Source organism: Bidens hawaiensis, unplaced genomic scaffold (assembly GCF_021521415.1).
Source record: "Bidens hawaiensis isolate Kalapana, Puna unplaced genomic scaffold, B.hawaiensis_p1.1 tig00029380_1, whole genome shotgun sequence".
Lineage (NCBI taxonomy): Eukaryota > Viridiplantae > Streptophyta > Magnoliopsida > Asterales > Asteraceae > Bidens > Bidens hawaiensis.
Window position 1 is genome coordinate 17,635 of NW_027494870.1, and position 25,261 is coordinate 42,895.

The 25,261-nt window shown below is 35.4% G+C and overlaps 2 protein-coding genes and 1 pseudogene across 3 annotated transcripts; all 3 read right to left on the reverse strand.

The window, feature by feature from the left end:
- Window positions 1-498: 498 nt before the first annotated feature.
- LOC143578860 (uncharacterized) lies at window positions 499-2,341 on the reverse strand. Its single transcript, XM_077062327.1, has one exon. The coding sequence runs from the start codon at window positions 2,314-2,316 to the stop codon at window positions 499-501; it is 1,818 nt and encodes a 605-aa protein (XP_076918442.1). The 5' UTR covers window positions 2,317-2,341.
- Window positions 2,342-7,383: 5,042 nt separating this feature from the next.
- LOC143578858 (protein HOTHEAD-like) lies at window positions 7,384-12,303 on the reverse strand. The gene is made up of 5 exons (XM_077062326.1): window positions 11,943-12,303; window positions 9,431-10,066; window positions 8,276-8,664; window positions 7,620-8,185; window positions 7,384-7,526 (listed from the first exon to the last, which is right to left on the reverse strand). The coding sequence occupies exons 1-5, from the start codon at window positions 12,028-12,030 to the stop codon at window positions 7,481-7,483; spliced, it is 1,725 nt and encodes a 574-aa protein (XP_076918441.1). The 5' UTR covers window positions 12,031-12,303; the 3' UTR covers window positions 7,384-7,480.
- Window positions 12,304-16,478: 4,175 nt separating this feature from the next.
- LOC143578859 (DNA-directed RNA polymerase IV subunit 1-like) lies at window positions 16,479-24,622 on the reverse strand (annotated as a pseudogene). The gene is made up of 18 exons (XR_013143348.1): window positions 24,519-24,622; window positions 24,287-24,407; window positions 24,065-24,186; window positions 23,893-23,943; window positions 23,608-23,820; window positions 23,378-23,515; window positions 23,188-23,283; window positions 20,169-22,034; window positions 19,916-20,085; window positions 19,766-19,832; window positions 19,511-19,635; window positions 19,282-19,421; window positions 18,860-19,119; window positions 18,618-18,790; window positions 17,909-18,046; window positions 17,593-17,825; window positions 17,401-17,512; window positions 16,479-16,838 (listed from the first exon to the last, which is right to left on the reverse strand). The product of XR_013143348.1 is annotated as a DNA-directed RNA polymerase IV subunit 1-like (transcript).
- Between the last annotated feature and the right edge of the window lie 639 nt (window positions 24,623-25,261).

Genomic DNA, 25,261 nt, shown 5'->3' on the forward strand with positions numbered 1-25,261 from the left:
ACTAAAGCCCTAATAGATACATGGGCTTTTATATGAAATTACCAATGCACAATGGTAAACTTCTAACAATTTTTTTTTAAGATGTTTTTTCTTTGAATCGATGAATGTATTATTTTCTTTACTATTTACTATGCATTACCTGTTGGATACGTGAAGTAGCTTCACAACCTCTAGATATGATAATTATATAGCTAGTCTAATACATGGATTTCATCTTCATGTGTGACAATGTCGACGTGCTCGAGTTACTTAGGGAAAATAAGGTTCAGTAACACAAGGTGAAACTTTAAATCGAAAACAATGTCAACTTGCTCGAGTTACTTATGTTCACTAACACAAGGTGAAACTTTAATTTGAAAGTTGTCACTCAAGCTAGGATTCTTTATGATTCATTATTCGTAATGAATTCTATGAATAGATGAATAAACAACCGCTGAATCAAAAAAGTTTTTAACAATCGGAAACCACAAAAATTAATAAAAATTGTTTACCTTAAATCTACACCTCGACGGTCTGATTGAGCGCCATATATCTCCACCTTTCTTTCTCCACAAAATCCGCATCCAAGAATCGTGAAATAAACGCCCACACCCTATAAACATCTTCAAAATTTGTCAAAAAACCAAGTGCAGCCATGATCACCGGTATCCCAAGGTCGAACTTCTCTTTCTTTTTGGTCAACGCACGGCTTTGACTTTCGTTCTTGACGCTTTTCACTTCTATCAATCTCTCTCGTTCTTCGATATTCTTATCCACAAAACAAACATGTTTTAAAACCGCGTAACTTAGAGAAATATTATGTCTATCCGCCAACTTCTGTACAAGTGTCGGCTCGATTTTCTCACCTTTCCAATCAAAAACATTGAATGCCACTACCGGGCCCCGGTCCACCCGCACTTTTGGCCCATAAATCCTTACCAAAGGAACCCCATCTTCCGGATGCGGGTGTTTAAGACTACCAAATGCATTCACTAACCAGTTCACTAAGTACCTAACCCGACTACTAATAAGTACCAAACCTAACGAATCCGCATTGTCTAATCCTCTAAACTCTATATCCGCGCTATTAACTCCACTACCACTCGCCCCGTTTTCTCTTGACTTGTCATGTTTCCATATGTCGATAAACGATATATTCTCGCTTGTGTCACTAGTTTCTTTCGTTTCGTGTATTTCTAACGGGTCTTGATTTGATACAGATGACGATGATGATAATATCGTTTTCCCTCTATCGGTACTTAACGATTCCTGGAGGTATAACGGTCGGTTAGAAGCTTGAATAATGTTAACGAGTCCAGCCTTTGTGTTAGCGTTTTTAACCATCAAAGATCTTGTCTTTTTAATAAAAAGACACCCGAATCCAGACGGGTTTTCCCCGAAAACCTTGTAAAACGAACAAATAAGGAAATCGGGATGAAAGAGGGACAGACCCAAAGTCTCCATATCTTTCGCACCTAACGCATTCGCATCAAGACAAACGTGCCACCCGTGTTCTTGAGCTAAACCCATCCAAAGATACGAGTATCTAGACCCCGTTACCTTCGATTGAAGCGGGAAAACGAATAATCCTTTCGTGTTTTTCTTCGTGTTCTTGTTTATTAATAGTTTCCTTAATCTTTTGGATTGAATTCTCATCCCAGGCCACGAAAACACAGCCGAGTCGACCCATCCGGATCTTTTTCTACAGTTGTCTATCATGGCTTCAACCGCGTCGTTTTGATGATCATACACGGTTAAAAGGTTCTTGTTCGAATGAAACGGATAAGACTCGGCTAATACTTTGAATGCAGATGATTGGTTAGCTGTGAAAACCAAAGAGTAATCATCTGATGATATGTTCATGAACCTAAATATTCTCTCTTTGATTACACTTTCGAATTCGGGTTCTTGACCGCCATGTGTAATATGCGTATACAAGTTAACCGATTTGTAACGAATAGTAAAAAACGGCGCGTTAGAATGCAACTGTTGTGAATAAGAAAACAGCCCATGACCAATGTAGTCTAGACAAACATGGTTAGATAAAGTGAGCTGATAATATTCTTGATCACGGATTCGGTCAGCCCGGTCAGTTTCCCGATAGTTCGGGTAGGCTTTTTTCATATTGGTAAATGCTTGGTCTAGTGGTGGTAGACATTCATGGTTAGTGAATTGAGCTTTTGGGTTAAGTGAAAAAGTTGTTGCAGCTATGAAGTCATTCCTTGAAGGACTTGTGGAGTGTTCCGAACCATGGTTTTCGGGCAGGCCGAGTAATTGGTTCGGGCAGCAACGCGGAAAACACGCCTTAGAGGCTTCCTTGATGCAAGGTGAAGTCATGTTTTTTTTTGTTTATGTTGGTGATGAAATGTGTTGTGTTGTGTTTATATAAATTGTTATAGTCTTATAGATAAAGTTCATATTGTTCTCAATGATGCATATTTTGTATCATTTTAATTGTTCACATAAAGACAGCTACTGGTCACTCTGTTTGACTTGTTTGTCACAATAATTATGGATACCCCTAAAGATCACAAAATAAATATGAATGTTTGTTATTATTTTGTGATTAGTTTTTTAAAATTTAATAAGTTGTGAATAGTTTATTAAATAATAATAAGTTCCATGATTGTTTCATTTTTAGTAAACTACGCTTTTAGTTCTTTTGGTTGGGTAGTCGAAAAACCTGATAGAGAGTGAGGCTATGTGTAGTGGAGATGCTACAAAATGGGCGATTTCAGCAAATAAGAGATTTTTGTTTTAGGGGTGTAATGATGTGTATGTACATATATATATATGCTACACACAAAAGAATAAGAATATAATAATAATATTCTCAAACAAACCACGGCGACAAAAACTCGTCGCTCCCCTTCCTCCTTGTCACCCCACATATCTGCCGGGGGGGGGGGGGGGGTTTGGTGATGAATATCGCCCAAAATTTGGGCATTTATTGCTCCATTACTGTCAGCCATGAAAGAGAACGTATATATCATTTATGTATTGGAAAAAAAGATTTCAATATATAATTTTGGTATGCTAGAAACCATATGTTACATAAATTAAATAAAGAAAATATTAATTTAAATATTAAATTATTAGTAATTAAGATTTAAAAATTACGGAAAACAAACTTATTTATTAGAGGAACAAAAAATGTAAAATAAAAATTTATGAATGAAAACAGAGAAGCGGGAAAAGTAAATGAGGGTTCAATTACTCATAAAATCAATCGTGACAAATTTATTCTACATAAATTGATAAAAGAAAGGGTATTTTTTATTTTTTTTCACATGATTAATAGAATAAATGAAATTAGATTGTCATGCATTAATTGAAAACATCACATGAAACTAATAAGTTGAAAAGGTCAAGCTAGAACTTTTGGACTAACATTATTTTTGACAAACTACAAGGACTAAACACATAGTTTACTCTTTTTGTTTGTTTTGTTTAAATAATCAAATATTAAAAGTTTAATATTTCATGATTTAAGAAAAGAAGAGATTATAATATATATCTTTAAAATTGTTTTCTTTTAGGGCAAAAGTTTTTATATAAAGCAATTATTATTTCTCAATTGGCAATTTGCATGATTGAAAATGACGACCCTAGTGGTGGTGGTGTTGTATTTTACGTAGATATTTGCTTAAATTGGTCCCTAAAGAGAATTGTTGTAGTCCTCCACTCTCTCCATGAAGTGGTTCATATTTGCTCTACTAAAAGTGTTAATCTCCTTGTCTTACATAACTCAAGTCCAAAAATAATTAAACATCTACACGTAAGGATACAATACAATACACTTTACTCTTTCTATTATTAATTGGTTTTACAATGAAATATTATATCATCAAGGCTAAGTAATCGACATTCGACTAATCGATCATAGTTTATCTTGAAAGTGAAACGCCTGGCATGGGTACTATTCAAATATACTTTTCTCAGGATATTAATTGACTAAATGTACATAGCGTATTGGTTTGTCTCATATGGAGTCGGTTGTTACAGGTCTTTATATACTCGGTCTTATTCCTACTTTTCATCGGGTTGGTTCACATTGGATCATTCGGAAATTTAAGCCAAAGTATTGAAAATAGTAACATAACACATAAACTTACAAATGGCAGATCAATGGTAACGTGTCGGTGAACTTTCATTTATAGTTTTACAATTTTACCCCTTGTATGACATTAAAGTTTAAAATCAATGCACTTGTTTTTTTTCCAATGATATGAGGGTGATGGCTAAGACGCAAGATCTCATGATTTCATGTTCAAACCGTCTTGTACGGTAGCTAACCAATAAATTCCATACCATACCGTATTATCATTTGGACAATATACGACAACGTATATCTATAGAACAGCTAACAACAATTTTCAGCATCGTTGGATACATTACCAAACCTTATGATACTATATCATACATTACTAAATTATAAGCTTGCTTAGGACATCATTAGACTGAGGGTAATGAGGGGTGAACGGGGGGCGCAGCCGCCTACTTGGCTCGCGAACACCGCTACACCCCTCAGGTGAGGCGGGGCGCGGTTGGCCCCTGTGGCTGGAACCGCGGGGCGTAAAAGAGAGAGAGAGAGAGGAGTGTATGTATGTTTTTTGAGAGAGAGAGAGAGAGGAGTGTATGTATGTTTTTAGAGAGAGAGAGGAGTGTGATCTGTGGTGGTGGTGGTGGTCCAGTGGTCCGGTGATAGGTGGTGGTGGTGGTCCGGCGATAGGTGGAGGTGGTGTGATCTGTGGTGGTGGTGGTGGTCCGGTGATAGGTGGTGGTGGTGGTCCGGTGGTTCGGTGATCGGTGGTGGTGTGATCTGTGTGTATGTTTCGCTGGAGATGAAGAAGAAGAATATTAATATTAATATTAAAATTAATATTGAAGATAAATAAATAAATAACGGGATCAAGCCCCTGATCACCTGGACTACTACACCCTCTGAGGCTTGGTTGAGGGGCTTGATCCTATGCCACGTCAACGCCTACGTGTCGGGTTTTGCTTGGCTCACTTGGGGCTCAACCAAGCCCTATTACCCTTAGCCTTAAACACGCCTGGAGATCGTGCGACCCCTTTACACACCGTATGACACCTTGAACACTGTATAACACATTAAAACCAAAGTAAAAAACATTTTGACAATGAGATTTTTTTATAATGGTGGGTTTCCTTCTTAATGATGCTTCTGAATAAATAAGGTCTAGAGCATAAAAATTAGTATAAGCGGTTAACATCATGTATAAGCTTTCTCAGGTATCGGTGATAGTTTTAAACGCTATTAAAAATGAAATGGTTTAAAAACAAAATCATTGCTCCCTTTTATAAATTATAATCTATGTGTAGGTCGTTGACTTAAGTCGTCGGGCCCTTTGATTCCGGTCCATATGCCCAAAAGCAATAATTTTCTGGGGGTAATTTGGTAAATTTTGGCAACACGAAGTCGTTTTCAATTTGCCTTGCCCTATCAGAGAAGTTTCATTTATGAAACGTAGTTCTTCTTAAGTGGCCCACAACAGAAATATGTGAAAAAAAAATGTACTATGTGCATGTTTGCTTGTACTATGTTCTTAGGATTCTTGGTGACGTGGATGATTATGGTTTACCTAGTCAACAAAACATCGGATACTTGTATTTGTATCCATGAAAAAAAAAAGATTTTATTTTGTGTTTTTTCGGTATTTAACATATATGTTCATATCATCATGTCATGTGAGAGCCTTTCGGTTAAAAAAATAAAACATTCAAACGATTTACAATAAATGTGACAGACATGTCATGCTGCTAATATTTCACCAGGTTTATACTTTACTATAACACTAGCGATTCATTCACACGTTGTGTGGCGAAATCGGTCAGTAAGCCCCGAATATTACAACATCGAGTCAATGTGAATTTGGTCGTTATCGTTACGTTCGTTATGTTTAAAATAACGTTGGTAACACCTAAGCGTTAAAACCCAAATCATGTTTGAATGTTGTTAGATTATAGATAATTAAGTAACAGATAATTAGAGGATGGATTTATAATTTTTCATCTGCTCTTTTGGTATTTAATATAATTATTACTCAATGATAGTATAGAACGAGAAGTCTCCGCCGATAACGACCCACACATTGAATCACCAATGAGCCTGAATAACCGAGAAGCCTCTAAATAACAACCTCCACGCAAACTGAAAATACACATTGAATCACGTCAACAAAGCAGTGAGCACTCGTGTTAGGCTATGTGTAGTGGAGGGGCTACAAAATGGGGTGATTTGTGTCATGTGACGTCTAGTCAGCAAAATGGTGTTTTTTGTTTTAGTGTTGCAGTGGTGTGGTAGCCCGATATATACACAAACACACACACACAAAAACATATAATAATAAAGCCCCCCCCCTCCCGGCACTTCGCCCATTTGTAGCCCCGGAGAGGGGGGGGGGCAAGTATATATGAAAGAGAATAAGGATACTAATTTATAAAGAAACTTTTATTAAGTAATACAATATCCTCTAATTGTGATAAAAATAACTACAACAAAACCCGTAACTAAAATACTAATCTATCTAATATATGTAAGCCGATTGAAATATCTAGAATAACTCGAAAATCATCCATGCTGGAAAAGAATGTCATAAAACCCGGTTTTACAAAAGGTTTCATAAGATGATAGATTCACGATTTCAAACAAATAGTCATGCTCTATTGCTCTATATATATTTTTTTTTAATTCAATATACAATAAACATTAGACAAAAGACCCGACACGATGTTCTTGCACAACCGCAAATGTCACGCCACCAAGCAGCACGAAAGGTGCCTTTTACATTTTTTTTATTGTCTTTGTGACTTAGTGGCGGTTTTCACCCCCGTGAGGAGGCTATCTTATGGTGTCCAAGGTCCCCGACGTAAACACCTGGTAATCCTGCAACTTTGCAAGCCAAGGTGTAATGTAAGACCATTATAGGTAATGTCAAGATCCTATTAGATAATAAGTGAATGTTATTATTTAGTTTGATCTTGATGTTACCCGTAACGGTCCCACATTACACCGCGATCCTTAGCATGTTACAGGAACACTACATCGGGGGTCTTCAACGTCGTTGGATGGTCTCTTGCTAGAATAAAGTTTAGTATAAACCTGATTCTATACTTCTATATATTTTAGTAGTCCTTGATTTGATAATAGAACACAACTACTTTAAAAAATGAGTTATATTCGAAAGGACATATTAGTGATTTTGTAGTGGTAATTTGGGTTAAGAATTGGATAAGATGTTTTACAGTTTTATATTGACAATTTGTTTAGTGTTCAACATTTAAATTGCAGATTGAAAAAAGCTAAGGTGTCAGGCAACATATACTTGTTTCAAAAATTACTACAATAATAGTATTTATTTTACCGATATAAAACATAAGTGAATGTTATTATTATATATAATATTACATTAAACTTGTAACCATGAAGAAATACTTGAAACAAATCAATAGTATATAATATAGCTAAAATTTGACATTACTTAGTCGCATGTCTCTCACGCATCAACTTAACTCCCATGTACCTACATAATATAGCAACATAACATTATTAGTTACATAAATATATAAAAATGTTATACACTACATTAATAATTACTTTATTGATTGATTGTTACCTTCCTAACATCATAACCGTGGCTTGAGGATTAGTTCCTGGAGAATTACGAAACGTTGAGCCGTCAATGACCCTAAGGGAATCTATGCCGATAACTTTATAATCGCGATCCACCACTCTAGCTACTTGGCAACCTCCATGGTAATGCCATATGGTCATTACCGTGTCCTTACAAAACTGTTCTAAAGATCTTGACACGTTGGCATGTTTAGGCAATAAGTTCACGGGTGCACTAGCGGTCATGTTGAGAAGTGTTACGACTGATAAAGACTCAAAACGGAAGGGTGAAAACGCCTTTGACTCGATCACTTTCTCAATTATTTTCATCCCATCGACACATCTTTGTAAGTCCCGTGGGTCTTTAAAGTAATTAAATGTAACCTTTGGGTTGTCATTTGGGTTGCGGGTTGTAAGCTCAAGATGGCCCGTGGAGATCGGGCCCATAATCTTCTCTAGGATAAACCCTCCCACGAAAGCACTTCGTGGGAGTGATTGCATCGCCTCTACCGCTTTGTCTATGGCTTCTTGTGTTCTTTGTTTTGGTGGTAATGTTGAAAGTTGTCCAATCTAATAAAGCATAAACATAACATATATAACAACCATTAGAGAAAACATTAATAATGGGCTTTACTGAGGCCCATTTATGACCATGTTTACCTTTGGAGAAAACATTCCATAATCTTGAGTTTGAGATCCACCCGCAAAGTTTTCACCGGATGCAGACTCAATGTAGGTTCCGTTGTGAGTAATACCAACGATTTGGATAAGAGAGACCTCGACGGGTTGAGGAGAGGGGATGAAAACCGCATTCATCGGGTTATCGGACATTCCAAGGCCCACCATTGGTTGGTCCAACACCAGCGTTATATTATGGGCATCAAGTTGACTTTTTGGGCCTATTCCACTTAACATTAGAAGCTGTGGGCTTCCAAGAGCCCCAGATGACACAATGATTTCGTTTTTTGATCCTCTTCTTAAGTAAGCCCGATGGGCCACGCCATTTGTATCTGCGAAGATCACTCCATGGGCCTTGGGCTTTGTACTTCCTGCATATGAAAATACAAAAAGGGCATGATGTACATAGGGGTGGAAAAAAAAACCTGAATCCGGAACCGGACCCGAAAAAAAACCCGGAAACGGTTTTTTTAATACCTGAACGCGTACCCGATCCTATCCGTAGGGTATTGATAGGGTATGTATTTCAGTACTAAAACCCGAACCCGAACCCGAACCCGATCCGGACCCGATTAGTACCCGGTAATACCCGAAAACCCAAACTGGGTTTTTCACATACCCGAAACTGCGTATTTCAAATACCCGATCTGTACCCGAAAATACCTTAAAAATACCCAAACAAAATACCCATAAAACCTCTTTAAAATCCAATCTATACCCGAAAAATACATGGAAAAAAGCCCGAAAAACTCGAAAATAGGGTATTGAAAAAAATCCGGTTCTATACCTGACCCGAACCCAATGCATAGGGTATGGTTTTTGGAGACAATATCCGGACCCGAACCCTACCCACCAATACCCGATTTTCCAGTACCCTGTCATACCCGAATCCGGTTCCATACCCCGGAACCTGATATTTGAAAAACCCGATTTGTGCACCTCTAGATGTACGGACTAATTACAAACTTGATCCATATAGTTTTATCTATATCACAATTTGATACTTTTGAAAATTACATGTTTAGTCCAGTAGTTTTCACTTTTCAACCAAGTAACTCCGAAATATCTTTTTTTAAGTGTGCGTAAAATGACCAAAATACTCTTTTATTAAGTCACATAGAATCATCAAACACGTACCTCGTTTCGTGAATAATATTCGGTGAACGGGTGCATGGAGCAACACGGTGAGTCCACTCCGTTTGGCATACCGAAGCAAATCGGCCGCGGTATGTCTATGACCATTTGCATCAAAAATCGTGCCACCGATTTTTGTACCGTATAAATGATCATAAGTGAACCCATTATACGGGCGCACTCCCACCTCAACCAACCCGTCCCTCACCGCGCTCTGCCATTGCTTCAACGGCGGCTGAAACGCCACCACTTTTTCCACCCACTCATACGACTCGTTGACCAATTTAGCATCCCAACCCGTGAGCCGAACATAATCAGGACCCGCACGGGTATAAAACCCCGCATTTAAACAACTTCCACCACCCAAAACCCGGGCCCGGGCACTTACTACTCCGTCCTCCGAGATAAAACGCTGCGAAGGGGATGTTGGAGAGAGGTCCGAGAGGGCGGCTCCAAAGGCGGCCAAGTCAGTAATATTGGCATTGCCGTAAGGGGAGCCGCCACGCTCGAGGAGGAGAACCGAAGCGTTCTGAGAGAGTGTGGCGGCTAACGGGCAGCCCGCGGTGCCGCCACCAATGATTATGTAATCATAATATGAGATTGTAGGAGCTGTTGTTGCTTGATGCATGAATGTGTACCCTGGATGTTAATATAGAAATTGAATACATTATAACAAGTGTTTCATAATTTGATAATTACATATTTTAACTAGTGTATCAAACAAGATGGTTGGTTTTCATGGGACAAAAGGCTAGCTAACAAGGGGTGCAAACGAGTCGAGCCGTTCAAAACCTAATCGAGTTTGGATTTATACAAAGCTTGAATAAAGCTAGTTTAGTTATCGAGCTCGTGTTTTGTATGGGAAGCTTGTTTAGGCTCGTGAGCCTTAACGAGCCTTTTGTGTATTTTAGTTTTGTGTCTTCTTAGACCTCTATGTATTAGTTTTACATTACCCGAACGAGCTCGAGCCAAGCTTTGACTCTTTTAAGGTACTACATGAGCTTTGAGCCAAGTTTAGGCTCGTTTAAAGTTTTCTCGAAATATATAAAAAAATAATTAAAAAACGTATATAAATTAATTATTACATAATAAATGAGTCAAGCCCGATCAGAACTTGAGCTTTAGAAAAAACCACTACCGAGCTGAGCTCAAGCTTTAAAAAACCAAAACTGAGCCAAACTAGAGCTTTAGAAAAGAGCACAGAACGAGTTGAGCTCAAGCTTGAGCCCTCATAAGTCAAATTAAGTTGAGATCAAGCCTATCAAGCTAGAGCTCGACTCGTTTACACCTGACAAGGTCATAAAAGTTATCAACGAAATGTCGTTGTTACGCTGGTACTAATTTTAACTTTGAAGAAAAAGTACAATAATAACATTTTAGTTACCAAGTCTTTACATTGCTACACATTATAGAGTTCATCCTAAATAAACATTGGCACGTTTTTTTAAGTAATCATTGTGGTGGTATGGGTATGTTTATTGCTTGTGAATATTACTTTATACTTATGAAATGAAATATATCTTAGTTTCATAAATGAATAATATATATAATATAATAATAAGACGTGTATCAAGAAAATCCAGAACCTGTGCATTGTTATACAATAAAGATCGGGGGTCATCTATTAAAGTGGTTAGTAGGTTTTCATTTAATATAAAACGAAGGGTGGTTGGAAATAAATAAAATGGACCCTTTACTTTAATTGTTCCAGCAATATTATTTCCTAAACTAATATGTTTTCAATAAGTACACTAGTGTAGTGAAATAAGTGGTTACACCTTTTAGAGATGCAAGACTAGAAAGAATATTGTTACTTACTGTTGATTAAGATTAATATATATATTTTTTAAAATACATTTTTTAAACATTTATCATGTTAATTGTAATGTACAAAATGAATAATTTCATCATTATATTATGAAAAAAAAACTAGTTTTAATAATTCAACATACAACCTACTTACCAATATTAATCTATACCGTCAAGATAATCAATGATACTCATAACTTTCACTTTCGTTGTTAAATGATCTCAGTTTAATAAAAAAAAAACAACAACCTTGTATGCATGAATGAACTATTTACAAATTTTTATCTCCTTCATAATGATATAAATTGTTTTGTAAATAACATGAACAATTTATAGACATAAAAAAAATGAAATTACGTTCTCTCATTTATCACATTACAACTACATGTATGAAATACCATCGTCAAGTAAAACTATTAAAAATGTCATATTTTGCATAACATTCAGATTCTCCTGTATTCGAGTCAGTGTAAGACTCGCCCACTTGTTAGAGACATGAGGTTCAAAACTAAACAAGTGTGTAATTTAGATTCATATGTTTAATAGCCTAATAGGTTATGAATCACAAAACATTTGGAATTCCAAAGAACTTGTATAATTTAACTGAACCTTAAATAAAAGTAATAACTAGTACTATATATTGGAATTTGGAAGTGACAAGTACAAACAAAAACCTTAATCATAGATGAATGAAAAGTGTACGTACCTGTTTGAGCATAAGAAGATCCCATGAAAAGCAGAACTACATTGATGACTACAACAGCCACCATTCTCCACCACCCTAAAACCATCATGACCACAGTACTAGCTAGTGTGTTAATTTTAAACTATGTTATGAGCTTATATATGGAGAAGGTTACATAAGAGTGATGGGGTTTTATGGACAAGAAATAACCACCAACAATCTTGACGGCTTTATATCTTAGCAACCATTCAACTAAACAACACATTTATTTCTTGTATTTAATATATATAGTTTTTGAATCTTGATCGCGCCCATTAAGATTGCGATCTTAATTAATCTTTGAGGATTAGCCCCGATATTTTCAACAAAACTCAAGAAATGTGACAATAACCTAGTTGTAGACTTATATAGTTATATCCATTATCTATATCCATGGTATAAGTACGAATAATTATTGATATTGTGATCCAGTAAACATGTGTGATATTTTACATTCGTTTATGCAACTAGAAGAGCGTATAATGAAACAGGGTTGTCATTTGTTGAAAAATTAGTGCGAGGATATAAGGAAAATTAAAATCCAAATTGTTTTAATCGTTTTACTCTAGTTTCGTATTTCTTTAAAATATTTATGTGCATCTTGTTCACAAATACGTATTTTATACATAAAAGACTTAGTAAACTAAATTTATGTGCTACTTATTCACATTTTTTCTTTTTTTACTTTAGGAGATATAAATAATATAGCATATCAATAATTTATTTTATATTAAAATAAATAAGATAAAGGATATATATGTCTTATTATGTTATGCATGCTCTCATGTATATGTATGTTTTGGACAAGGTTTTGGCTTGTTACGAAGTTCTCACATGAAAAATACAAGCCAGAAAATAATACCTATTTAAACATAGCAAGATTGCTTTGAGCTTTCTCATGTCAAGTTAGTCATGTATAAATATTTACATCTAAAGTTTGTAAAAATATAATTTACACTTAGTGAAGAAAGTCATTTCCAACGAAATAATATCAAGGTTCTATTGTTTTTTGGTGTTAGCAATTACCCTATTTCCAACGTATCTTTAATACCAATTTAATAAAAAAAAAAGAGTAAAGTGTCATTTTCATCCTTGTGGTTTATCAAACAATGCGAATTTAGTTCAAAAAGTTTATTTTTTTGTATATGGACCCTCCACGTTTCTCAGTTCTTGCCAATTAAATCCAAATCACTAACTTCGTTAAATTTAATCGTTAAGTCAGGAGTAGACATGTCTTTTCACTATTTCTTTATTATAATACTTATTTTAGTGAACTGCGGTTTTCGTCCCTCTAGTTTGTCCAAATCTGTAGTTTTAATCCAGTAGTTTCAAATTTGCAATTTTCTTCCCTATGGTTTCATTTCACTTACAATTAAACCCGAATTTCCTAATATCGTTAAGTCTGGTAGTTAAACCCATCAGTGTGCCTTTCACGCGAGAGGCATTTTTGTTCCTTATTTTTTTCCTTTTCCCCAAATACACCCTAGCCCCTCACGTGAGGGTGCTTGCGAATTAGGACTGAAGTTTATTTAGGGAGAGAAACGACAAAACTGGTCGTCACGTGAGGGGCACGCAAATGGATTAACGACCAAAATTAATGAGGTTAATAAATTCGGGTTTAATTGCAAGTGAAATGAAAACTATAAGTACGAAAATTGCAAACTTGAAACTATTGAACTAAAATTGCAGATTTGGACAAACCACAAGGACGAAAACCGCAGTTCACTAAAATAAGTATTATAATAAAGAAATAGTGAAAAGACATGTCTACCCCTGACTTAATGATTAAATTTAACGGAATTAGTGATTTGGATGTAATTGGTAAAAACTGGGAAACGTGAAGGGTCCATATGCAAAAATAAACTTTTTGAACTAAATTCGCATTATTTGTCAAACCACAAGGACGAAAATGACACTTTACTCAAAAAAAAAATAATAATAAAAAAAAATCATACATATAACAAAAACAAATGTAGATAGATAAGAGGGTTTATGAATTCAATTGGAAGGTTAACATAAAGTCAAATAAATCAACAAGTATCTCTAATGCTTTAATTCAGTTAAAAACTAAGTGGTAAATTAGCAACAATAAGGTACGTATGCCTCAAACCATGGGTCATGGGTGGTAAAACTTCGAACTTGACAAAATGGATGACATTATGGTATCTTGTCTTGATTCCTCAATATTGCATATGTCGTCAGTAATAGTTCTTAGTTTCAATGAGAAACCTATTGATCAATCGATAATGGTATCAGTAAAATGTATATTGAGGTACCTTACGGGCACTATATCCCATGGTTTGCTTATTCAACCGTCTACCGGTCTTAATCCCCATGCTTAATTTGATGCTGACCGAGTCAGGTGCCCAGATGATCATCATTTCACTGCATGTACATGCGTTGCATACTTCTTGGACTCAACCTTATCAATTGGAGTTTCAAGAAGTAGCACACCATTTCTCGTTCTAGTAGAGTGGTCGAGTTTCATGCTCTAGTACACATAGATACGGAGATTCACTGGATTATGTTTGTATTAATTATATGAACTTCATCTTTCTAAATTTTGTTCGTCTACTCATTCGTGTGACAATATTGGTGTCACATACTTTACAGTCAACCTAGTATTTCATCAACGTACAAAACACCTTGAGATTGACCTAAACTTTATTCAAGATATGGTACTCACTTGGATGTTACTTAGACCAAGAGTAGTATTTGTGTAGTGTTCGTTGCGAACTCATTAGTGAGTTTGTATCTATATTTTGTGTAGATTTCTTTACACAAGTCACTAACCCGAATACGTTCGATGTATGCATTGAACAAAAATAGCAAACATATACTTCAAAGTGTGTTCATTTCCCACGTCTTACGTGGACCAATCAACAACACAACTTTAGATTGTAAAGTAGAAGTGTCACTTGTGTGCAAGCAAGTATGATTAATGGTGTCTCAACTCTCAACGACTTATTGGTGGTACAGCTTTAGAGTAAATGTTTTTACCATTATCCAAAAATAAATAAATAAATAAAAATCATTCTTGGTTCAATGAAAAGGGAACAAAACACATACATGTGTCCCTATATAGAAGTACAAAAATGAATATAGATATCCAAATATAACTACAAGCACATGCTCGATTATTAACCCGACCCGGTCCCAACTCAAATCAGTTTGGCCCAAACCGGTTCGGTTTATGACCCAGCTCATCGGTTCATGGCCAGTTCATAGTGTAGTTCCTTCAAACTAGAGGTGTACAAAAAAAACCGGTTTTAGGCAAACCGAACAGAACCGGTTTGGGTTTAAAACCGGTTTCACCAAAACCGGTTCTCAAACCGACCCAAACCGCCAGTTTCAGGACCGGTTCCCCATAAAATCTACCAAACAGGTTTTAAAACCGAACCGGTTTGAGAAAAACCGGTTTAAAACCAGTAAAACCGGTTTACAAACCGGCCCGAACCGACTTGACCAAGCCGGCCTATCTTGCTTTTAAACCGGTTCATAAACCGAACCGGTTTGAGTCAAATTGGTTTTGACCAGCCATTGACCAAACCGGTTCGGTTTGGGTTTAAAACGGTTTTGTACACCTCTACTTCAAACCGGTTTGGACACAGCCCGATCTAAAAAACATACAAAAAAACACGGTTCTTTTTTGTCCCAAACCGGTTTCAAACTGACTTGATTGGAGTGAACATTCTTACCTCCAAACTGGTTTTAAACCCGATCCAGATTTTCCAAACCAGTTTTGACCGTGCCTTGACCAACACAGATCGCTCTTTAACCCGATCCGGTTTGTGATATAAGCCGTTGTATACATGCATATAAAAAATCTAACATTATGTAAATCACAAGTGATGGTAGCTAGGAAAGTCACATTCATATTAGATATTTTTGTGGGTGTAGAAACTGGCCAGGTCACAATCATCAAACGTTTGAAAAGAACATACAACATTACAACATATCTAACCAGTGTTTTTAAAAACCGGTTCAAACCGGCCGGTTGAACCGGATTTCGCATAACAGGCCGGTAATTTGAGTCCGGTATTTTCGATCGGTTTGCTAGAACATCTTACCGTTGGGGGTTTTTTTTTTCTAAAATACCGGTTTTTACCAGAAAACCGGCTTTAATTCCAATAAATTTTTTATATTTGCGACCCTTATTTTTTTAAAATTACTTTTAACCCAATAATTAACATTCAAACGTGTAAACTTTAACTATTGTTTTTAATATTGAGTGCTTTTGTATTATTTTTTTAATATGGATTAACTTTTGGGTTATTTTTTTGTTAGAAATTATTAGCATTCAAACGTGTAATCTATCCAACACGGTTGAACCTCCCAGTATAACCCGGTTCAACCGGTTGTACCATTTTTTAGATCAATCCGGTACAAGTAAAATAACGGTTTTTAAAACATTGTATCTAACGGTCTTTCATTTATTTAATACTAGACTTTTGTCACAATAGGTTGATAATAATATATATACTTTTTAGCCCCTCAACTTTAGTAGCCGTTGACTAGAAAAAAGATGATAATAACCAGTGAACTTCGTGTTCAACTACACAAAACAAAATACAACATATTATTATCGGTTGTTCCAAGCTTCTCGTTGCTACTTCCACTAAGACGAACAAGTTTTAGTGAAAGCAGCAAAAAGAAGCGGAAGAAGAACATCTTCCCAGTTTTATAAAAACAAAAAGATAAAACCTACAATTACACTTTTACATTCAACCATCTTGACTCGTATACGCTTGCTTCAAGGGGCGCGATCAGTTCCAACGCATGATGTATGCATTTGTGATATGAGAAATCTTCGATCGTTCCATCAACTCGTTGCACAACAAAACATCGCGCGTTTTCATGACTCGAGTGGTGCCCAACCTATATCATATAATAACCATGAAAATGTGAATAAATAAATAAATAAATAAATATTTATCGTTCTTTAGAGTTATTACACAAATGATCCCTATGGTTTGGCTCAAATCACACCTTTGGGTCTAAGTTTCAAAAGTTGCAATTTTGTCCTTCCCTAATAAAGTTAATTACATAAATGAAACAATCAAGGGTATTTTGGTCATTTTACCTAAATTTCACAAACTTTAGCAAAAGTTAGTCTTAGACCCCAAACATGTTACAAAAATGAAACCCCAAACCGACAACTTTTGAAACTTAGAGCCCGAAAGTGTGACCTAGGTCCAAGGCCGGCTATGAGGCAGGGTTGGGTGGTCGATGGTAGTCTCAAATTTTTTTTAATAAAAAATATATATTTTTTTTTGAAAAAAAAAATGTATTGTTAATGTTTAAACCCAATTACTCAACTAATTTAAGGCCCAAATTTTTTTTCGCCTTTGGCCCAAAATTTTTTCACGATTCTCGGAGATGGCCCTGCCAGGGTCAAAGTGCCATGAGGACCATTTGGGTAACTAATTCTACGTTTTACCTTTATTTCATGAATCCCGACTCCAATCTTCTCGTCTCTTCGTGGGTGGAAAAATAAAGCATTCCATGCAACAAGCTTGTCGTCTTGGCTTAACTTGTGATTAACATCATACCTATTATTATATCACAACGAAAATAATATTCACACGGTATAGATTATATAACACCAATATGTTTCAAAGTAAGAACTTACTTGTAAAGTATATGCTTCAAGTCTTTAGATAACCTTTTAATATCTTCAACTGATACATGTTCCTTCAACACACTTTTCATTATATCCATGCTCTCGTTTAGATCATATTCAGGGTATCGAAATAAAGCATGATTTTGATTTTTGTTGGTTTTCTTATCATTACACTCAACGAGAGAACCGATACTCTTGCTCAAGATACCGTACACGTCTTCAGGTTTGTCAACTTCATGTTTCTACGACATCATCAAACGAAATACATGCGCAATTATCAATATAATTCTTATTTAGTAACGCTAACGCATAATATAATGTTTACCTTTCTGGAATATAAAATGTCGAATCTTCCACCAGTCCCGAGAGCGGGAACTTTTCCCCATGATAATGTGTCGATAGTCCCCTCGAGTTTGTCGAGGGCCCCGCTTTTTGCAGCTTTCACAAAGCAATCGGATGGATTCTGCAACCGTTAATAGATTATACTCCATATTAAGATGCAGGACAACTAAAGGTTGTAAATTCATGCTCGCGAGCTGCTCGAGATCGGCTCGCTAAAAGCTCGAATCGATTCAAGCTGAGCGTAAACAGGTTAGGGCCTAAAATTACTAAAATAGGCTCATTTAATGAACCAGCTAGAGCCCGAGATTCACTTATCAAGCAAAAACTAGTCTCGCGAGCCTATTAAATATATTTTTTTATTTAATATATTAACTATATATGTATTTATATAATAATAATTATTATTACATATAAATTATGATAAAAATAAATAGTATGCATTATGTTATACATAAAAGTCACAATTAAAATTACACTAAAATAATTATAAATGTATATAAATTAAATAATAGATAATAAACAAGCCGAACCCAAACCAAATTCGAGCTAGAAAAACCACTCATGAGCCTCAAGCTTAGGAAAGCACGGGCTTGGCTCGACTCGTTTAAAAAAAGGTGTTTGTAGGTCAAACCAGCCCGTTTCAACCCGTACTAAATACACACACACGCACGCACGCACGCACGGATACGCACAGAAAAGCAAGCTTGAGTGAATGGTGCAGAAACAGACGCTTGTTTTCTCTGTAAGGATAGTCCTTTAGCATTTATAGGAACAAATTCTCCAAAACCGATAAACAATCCGCAGCAAGAGCCAAATGTTGCGGAAGTATTGTTTTCCCAGTATCTTCTATAGCTGATTTCAATGTCTGCAATATAAACAAATTAAGTTAAACAAAATGTAAAAACTTAAAACAAATGTTTATTATAAAACATACACGAAGAAAATGGTTTCTTGCTGCATCAATTCCGTTTGCCAAAATCACATCGTGTATATCATTCGGATGGCTTCTTTCCCAGTCAATCATATCCATTATTTGAATGCAATCTTCCATAATTACCCTCCAAAACTTTCTTCTGTCACAGCTTTCCGACATGAAAATACGCAAGTAAAGTTCACCCGAAGAATCTTTAAAAGATTTGGATGTTTTTGGACCGTCTTGCCACACAATCTCCACTTTCTTTACATTTGCAGATCCTAACAAATTATAAAAAGACGAAAATATGTCAAGATTCTGAATAGTGAATACTATAAGCTTTTAGCATCACAAAGTTTACATCTTTATTGTGAAGAAGGGTAGAAATGTAATATTTGATTCTTAAAGAACTGAGATTATAGTTTATAGTTTATAATAGTAACCTTTTATGACAGTTTCCATAAGGAATGGTACCACAACGTCGTGGAGTATATCGAGTGAGTTGTTTGATCCATCAATTATTTGAGCAGTGATAAAAATATTATCATTGTTCTCGTTCGTTGCATCATCTTCAGGGTAATTTCTGAAAATTAATCACAAAAATGTGACTTTTTCTTATAAAGAAAGCAGAAACACGACACTTAAATGATCAAGAAGCAAAAAAATCAATACTTGGATAGTATCAGTAATTTTGGTAAAGTGAGTTTTAATTTCTTGTAATTGGTTGACTCGGTACACTTCAACTTCAATGCGTTTATAATCGACTTCATGTTTAGTTGCTTCCTACTAACAGCTTCCTGCCACAAAAATTTTAAAAAATAAAAATAATAATAAAAAAAGAGTCGAACAATTCTCGAGACAAAATGCCTAAAATACCCTCGATGGAGATAAAAATACAAATTTTTTTATTATAATTTTTTGCATTACATTGATTATACCAAAATAGCAAATCCACGGGCTAATTCGAGCGCGGTCACCCGCTTGTGGAGAATAGCTAGTGAACACAAAGAATATATATTAAAAAAAGTCGACATTTTTCAAAAATAATAGGAATTTGACAAGGTTAAAGAATCGTACGATATAGTAATGAGTGAAACAACATCTTGAAATAATAACCTCTCCAAATGATTCTTGACATCTAATGCTCCATATTCATATCCATTATTCCATCTTTTAAGTTTTGGTGACAAAAACAATGATGCGGTTTTGTTACCACTTCGTTTTTTAACGCCACATTCAAGCACTTGCTGCGTAATTAAACGATAATCCCATTATAGGCATTAGATGGTATTCTAAAGATTAAGCAATAATTCAACATTTCAAATACCACCTTCATGTTTAATAGAGGCGAGTTTTCGAGTGCACTAATTGGCTGATCCAAAGCACCATATGCAGCTTCAGAAATGGCACATGCAGCCAAAGAACCAACAGGGGTCCCACATTCCTCTTTGACCAAATTTGACTTTAGTTGACCCGACCCATTTTCAGAATTATAGGTAACTTGAACCAATTGATTCCCGTAACAGTTTCTAACTGTCCCATCATACCCGATATACAAATCCCGCATAAAAAACATGAGCTTTCTAAATAGTGTTCCCGGGATATCTGCGTGGCCACCAAAAGAAGCATCCCGATTGGTCACCGAGTGAACCAACAACTCGAACGGATTAAGACCCTTTAAAAACGAGCTTTTTATTACACCGTACGGAACATATCGATCCACACTTGAGTAAAAAGACAAATCTACCCTTTTGTGATTATTCCAAGAAACACATGACAGTTCACGAGGGAAGTGAAACGAAAGCGAGACTAACGAATGTTGATAACCGACACACATACTATGTTGCACAAACTTTAACATGTTTCCTTTACTACCAGCTTTCAACATTGAAACAAACGAGTTTTCTTTAGTGGCATAATTGTAAATAAGATGCTGAATATCGCGAAACACTTCTTTAAACGCAGAAGTCGATGCTCGACTTCTGCTGCCCGTGAGTTGTTTAGTTTGTAGCACATTTTATCAGATTCTAAACCCTCGTTTTCGGTCAGCTTTCCGGTCAGAAAATCTTGTTGACCGTCCACCATTAACAGCTGCCCGTGAGCTTTCCTTTCAGCTTCATATAACCCGTAAACAACTTCATCATTAAGATTATTTTTTGAATCAGAAGTTAAGTATAAATCCAATAACGAGACAGTAAAACCCCGGATTGACAGCCACTCGATTAGCAATTCTTGAGCCGAATGAAGAAATTCAAGAAACTTATCGCCTCTAAAGTTTTTAATCATATAATTGTATATATTATCATCACCATATTGTAAGCAAGAAGATGAATTTAAAGAACTTATAAATTCCCCATTTTTAATCAAAGTCCCACTCGCAATAAAGTCTAAATCTTTATCCAAAACAAGACTAAACAACTGCTTCCCGGTCCATAAACAAGACTCAAACTTTTTCATAACAGCTGGCAGTTCAGCTGCTGACATGGACAAAACATTTGCAGCTGTTGAAATCGGGATCGAGTGAAGAAAACATCGTCTCCCAACATCAAATATGCAGCGGTCAAACTATCGTGACTTAACGATAACAAATTCTTGCCACTTTGTTTATCAACCAACTGATTTTGCAATGTAACAAGCTCCCGAAGCTCGACTCTGCATTCCAAAGATTGAGGAATGTAACCATGAAGACTGTCACCATCGAAATCTCCGCGTAAAGGTGAACAAATAATGGGATTGACCGAAAGAACATGGTTGACCGGAAGGACTTTGACCCGAAGAGCAATTAGTGAGTGTGAGTGAATAGATGGTGGTCTGTTAACCAAAACAATATCACCGTCGTTAAGAGGTCGGTAAACCGAATCCCCGATTCGCAAATGATCACCGTATCTAACGGGAACTAAATCACCTCTTCGTTTGATGAAAAACTCACCCCGTTGAAAGATTTTTAAACCACAAGAAGCGTTTATTTTTTCCCAGTTTAAAGAATTAAGTTGCTCTGAAACTCGCATGCATTGAGCTATTTCATGGGGGACATCGATTTCATCTAGCTTTATGTACGGGTCACCAACACACACCATTCTGAAACAAAAATCGGTTCTTTTTCCGAGACTGACTTCTTTCATGTACTTCAGTCCGTGCATCTTGAAAGGATTATCATCACTATCGGATCATGAACTGTAGCCTTTTCTGCTCGTATCTGCATTGTTGTTCAAAAGTCAAAAATTAAACTTGATGTGGCAAAATGAACAGATTGGATAACGGGTCAAAACGTGTTCAAGTTCAAATTGCATGTTTACGTTAGACTTGAAACAGTCGAGTCAGATTGATTCATAGACAATTATTCTCATTTTTTTATTAATGTTTAATGTGTTAAATATGACTACAGAGACTATGTTATTATAGTAATGATCTAACATTTTAGAATAAAAAGATTTAGGAGGTTGTAAGCATGATAACACACTTTGGGCAACATTCAACTCGTTTGACCCATATTGCCCGTTGGAGATAGGCATGTTCATAAAGCTCGCTGCTAGCTCGAAATTGGCTCATTTGTAGCCGAGCCTGAGTAAGCCCGGCTCGTTGGCTCGCTCATTGGACTGTTTAATGAAAACCCAAATTTTAATATATATATATATATATATATATATATATAGTGAAAAGATCCAATACACTAATCCTTAACGTACATTAACGTACGTGAATCCCGTTTTTCACGAATCGATCCATGAAATCATATCCCAACATCTCGGAATCATCAATACATATCCGATTAATCATTGGTTAACCGAAAAAAACAGTTTTGGATCGTTAATCGATCAATTTTTTACCTTTTTCACGAATACCGTTTTTTGAGCGTTTGTTGAGCATTTGCTGAGCGTTTAAGTTTTGTGAGCGTTTTCTGAGCGTTTTAGGTTTTTGCCTTTGAGCGTCTCGCGTACCTACCGTACATTAAGCATTAGCGTACTAAACTGCACCCTATATATATATATAAAGTATAACCCAAAGTATAGTATATATAAATTACAAAATTTGTATGTTACTTAACAATATTATTTTACTTTTATGCATTAACATAAAAAATCTAAAATTATTATTTTTTAAATAAAATGAGTTGATCGACGAGCCATGAGATCGACGAGCTGGCTCAAGCTTTTTACGGCTCAACATTTCAGCTCGGTAAGACAAACAAGTGGCTTGGCTCGGCTGCAGCCCTAGTTAGGAATATAGCAGAACACAAACTGACACATTCAAATATAAATGTGTCAAAAATGACATCTTTTTGACAAATATGAAGTAATCTAACAACTGCTTATCTGATTAAGTGATTATCTAATTCTAATGTTAATAACCTTTGAAAGTTTTATGCAATTAAGTACACATGCACTCAGCTCGTTCGCGGTACCACGAAAGCCCACCATTTTTTTGTACGTCCTTGACCGTTCATCCTGAAATCATAACCAGTACGACACTTGATTTCTTCAAACTAACAAATTTAGTTGAAGTTATAAAATGCGGTCGGTAAGATTAAAAAATACTTACAAAAGTCAAACTTTGACCAAACTCGGTTACACGATGACAGTTAGGGATCAAAGGGAAACTTTGGAGAAATATCTTGTTTTTTTTCCCCAAATATTCTTTGAGAAAGCCGGGATTAACATCTTTCAAAATTTCATACACCTAACAGTCATTAATATGCAAAACAGAATGAGGGAATAAGCAATAATATCCGAAAACGGAATAAAGATTAAAAACCTTCTCTTTAAACTAACCTGTGCATGTGTAAAAACTTTTCGATCAGATGCTGATAACAGTTCTTCTAGTTGAGGATCAATAGGAGCAAAATCCCAATAATCGTAAGGTAAGATTCGATCCGAAACAAACTTTTTCGAACCGTTTACTTCCGCAATGATCACAGTCTTTCCAAAGACATCGTTTGTCGAAACTTTAAACTTCATAGGTGGATATATATCCCTATAGTTTTTCTGTTAAACGAGAGTAAAAATTTAAACTAAAAACCCTTTCACTAGTTAGTAACATCGTAAAACGGCACTTACATCACAATATTTGCAAACTTTATGGCCTTCCATGAACAACATTTCGTTTTTCTGTAAAACAACAGAAGAAAACAAAAAAGTCTAATCTTTTTTAAAATTTAAACTTAAATTACTTTTAGTTCCGACCTTCAAACGTATATGCAGCATAATACATAATACGTTAATACCTGACCTTGGTCTTATCTTTTTTTAATTTTTTACATCCGGGACATATTTTATTCAGAAGTTGCGCCACTTCAGGTAAGTAGTATGGATGGAGTATTGTGAATGGAAATTTGATCAAACCTATGTGACCTACGAAACAAAAAGATCATATAAATATATAATAAATTAATAATCAAATCATGGCAAAAATAAAAAAAAATACAAAAATTACAACTATTTTTATAAATACCTTCACAAGTTCTGTAATCTTTAGCACCACATGTACTGCATTGCGATGCAAGATTCGGGAATCCTAACGCGGGGTCCGTTACTTCATTAGGCACTAATATTTCCTTTACAGATACCTTCTCCTATCACAAAATTATTTAAAGTCTAAATCATGTGACTAAATGTGTTACAAAATAATAATAATAATAATAATAATAATAATAATAATAAGAAAAGTGTACTTATCGGCTTACTGCGTCTTCCTCGGATAGAACTTTAAATCTTATGCTTGTAATGACGGCGGACGGCACTGGTTGTTCGACACACACTTCATTGTCCATCAAACTTGGTTTGACTTTTGTTGACCTACATATTGAAATGGTTAAAAAGTCAAAATTAAGACTTCTAGAGTTGGCATTTCAAACCCTAATGCACAAAACTTTTAAGACAACACTAATATTGCAAATACACATAATGAGTACATAAATTTCAACCCTAGATAACACAAAGTTATATTCTTGATAATAATAATAATAATAATAATAATAATAATAATACAAAAACACTTAAAGTCTATATTAACATAATATCAACATTGAGCGTAATCAGCTAGCAAAATAAAATATATATATATATGTTTGGAATCATGATCCAAACAAGTAAAAACGACTTACCTTTTTTTGATGGAGTGTTAAAAGTACACTTTGAAGGATATGAGTTAAGTGTTTTGTTTTCTGGGTTTTTGAGCACAAAACAAAGGGGGGTTTTAATATTATGTGTTAATGTTTCTTCAACACTTGTGTTGTGCCCATGTGTGTCATCAGTTCAGTTGTAAGTGCATGTGTCTATGACTGTATGTATGTTAAATTAAAAGCTATTATTAAAACAAAAAAAAAATACAATCGTAACCAAATATGTAAGAAAACTTATTAGTAATATTTCTAAATCTGTTTTAAAAGCGGTTCAGTTTCGATTTGATTGGCAGGTCAGTTCAATT

Coding starts and splice junctions, on each gene's coding strand:
- LOC143578860 (XM_077062327.1), bottom strand. CDS start 2,316: ATGACTTCACCTTGCATCAAGGAAGCCTCTAAGGCGTGTTTTCCGCGT.
- LOC143578858 (XM_077062326.1), bottom strand. CDS start 12,030: ATGATGGTTTTAGGGTGGTGGAGAATGGTGGCTGTTGTAGTCATCAAT. Junction 10,067..11,942: donor ATCTTCTTATGCTCAAACAG/GTACGTACACTT, acceptor ATTAACATCCAG/GGTACACATTCATGCATCAA. Junction 8,665..9,430: donor AATATTATTCACGAAACGAG/GTACGTGTTTGA, acceptor TTTCATATGCAG/GAAGTACAAAGCCCAAGGCC.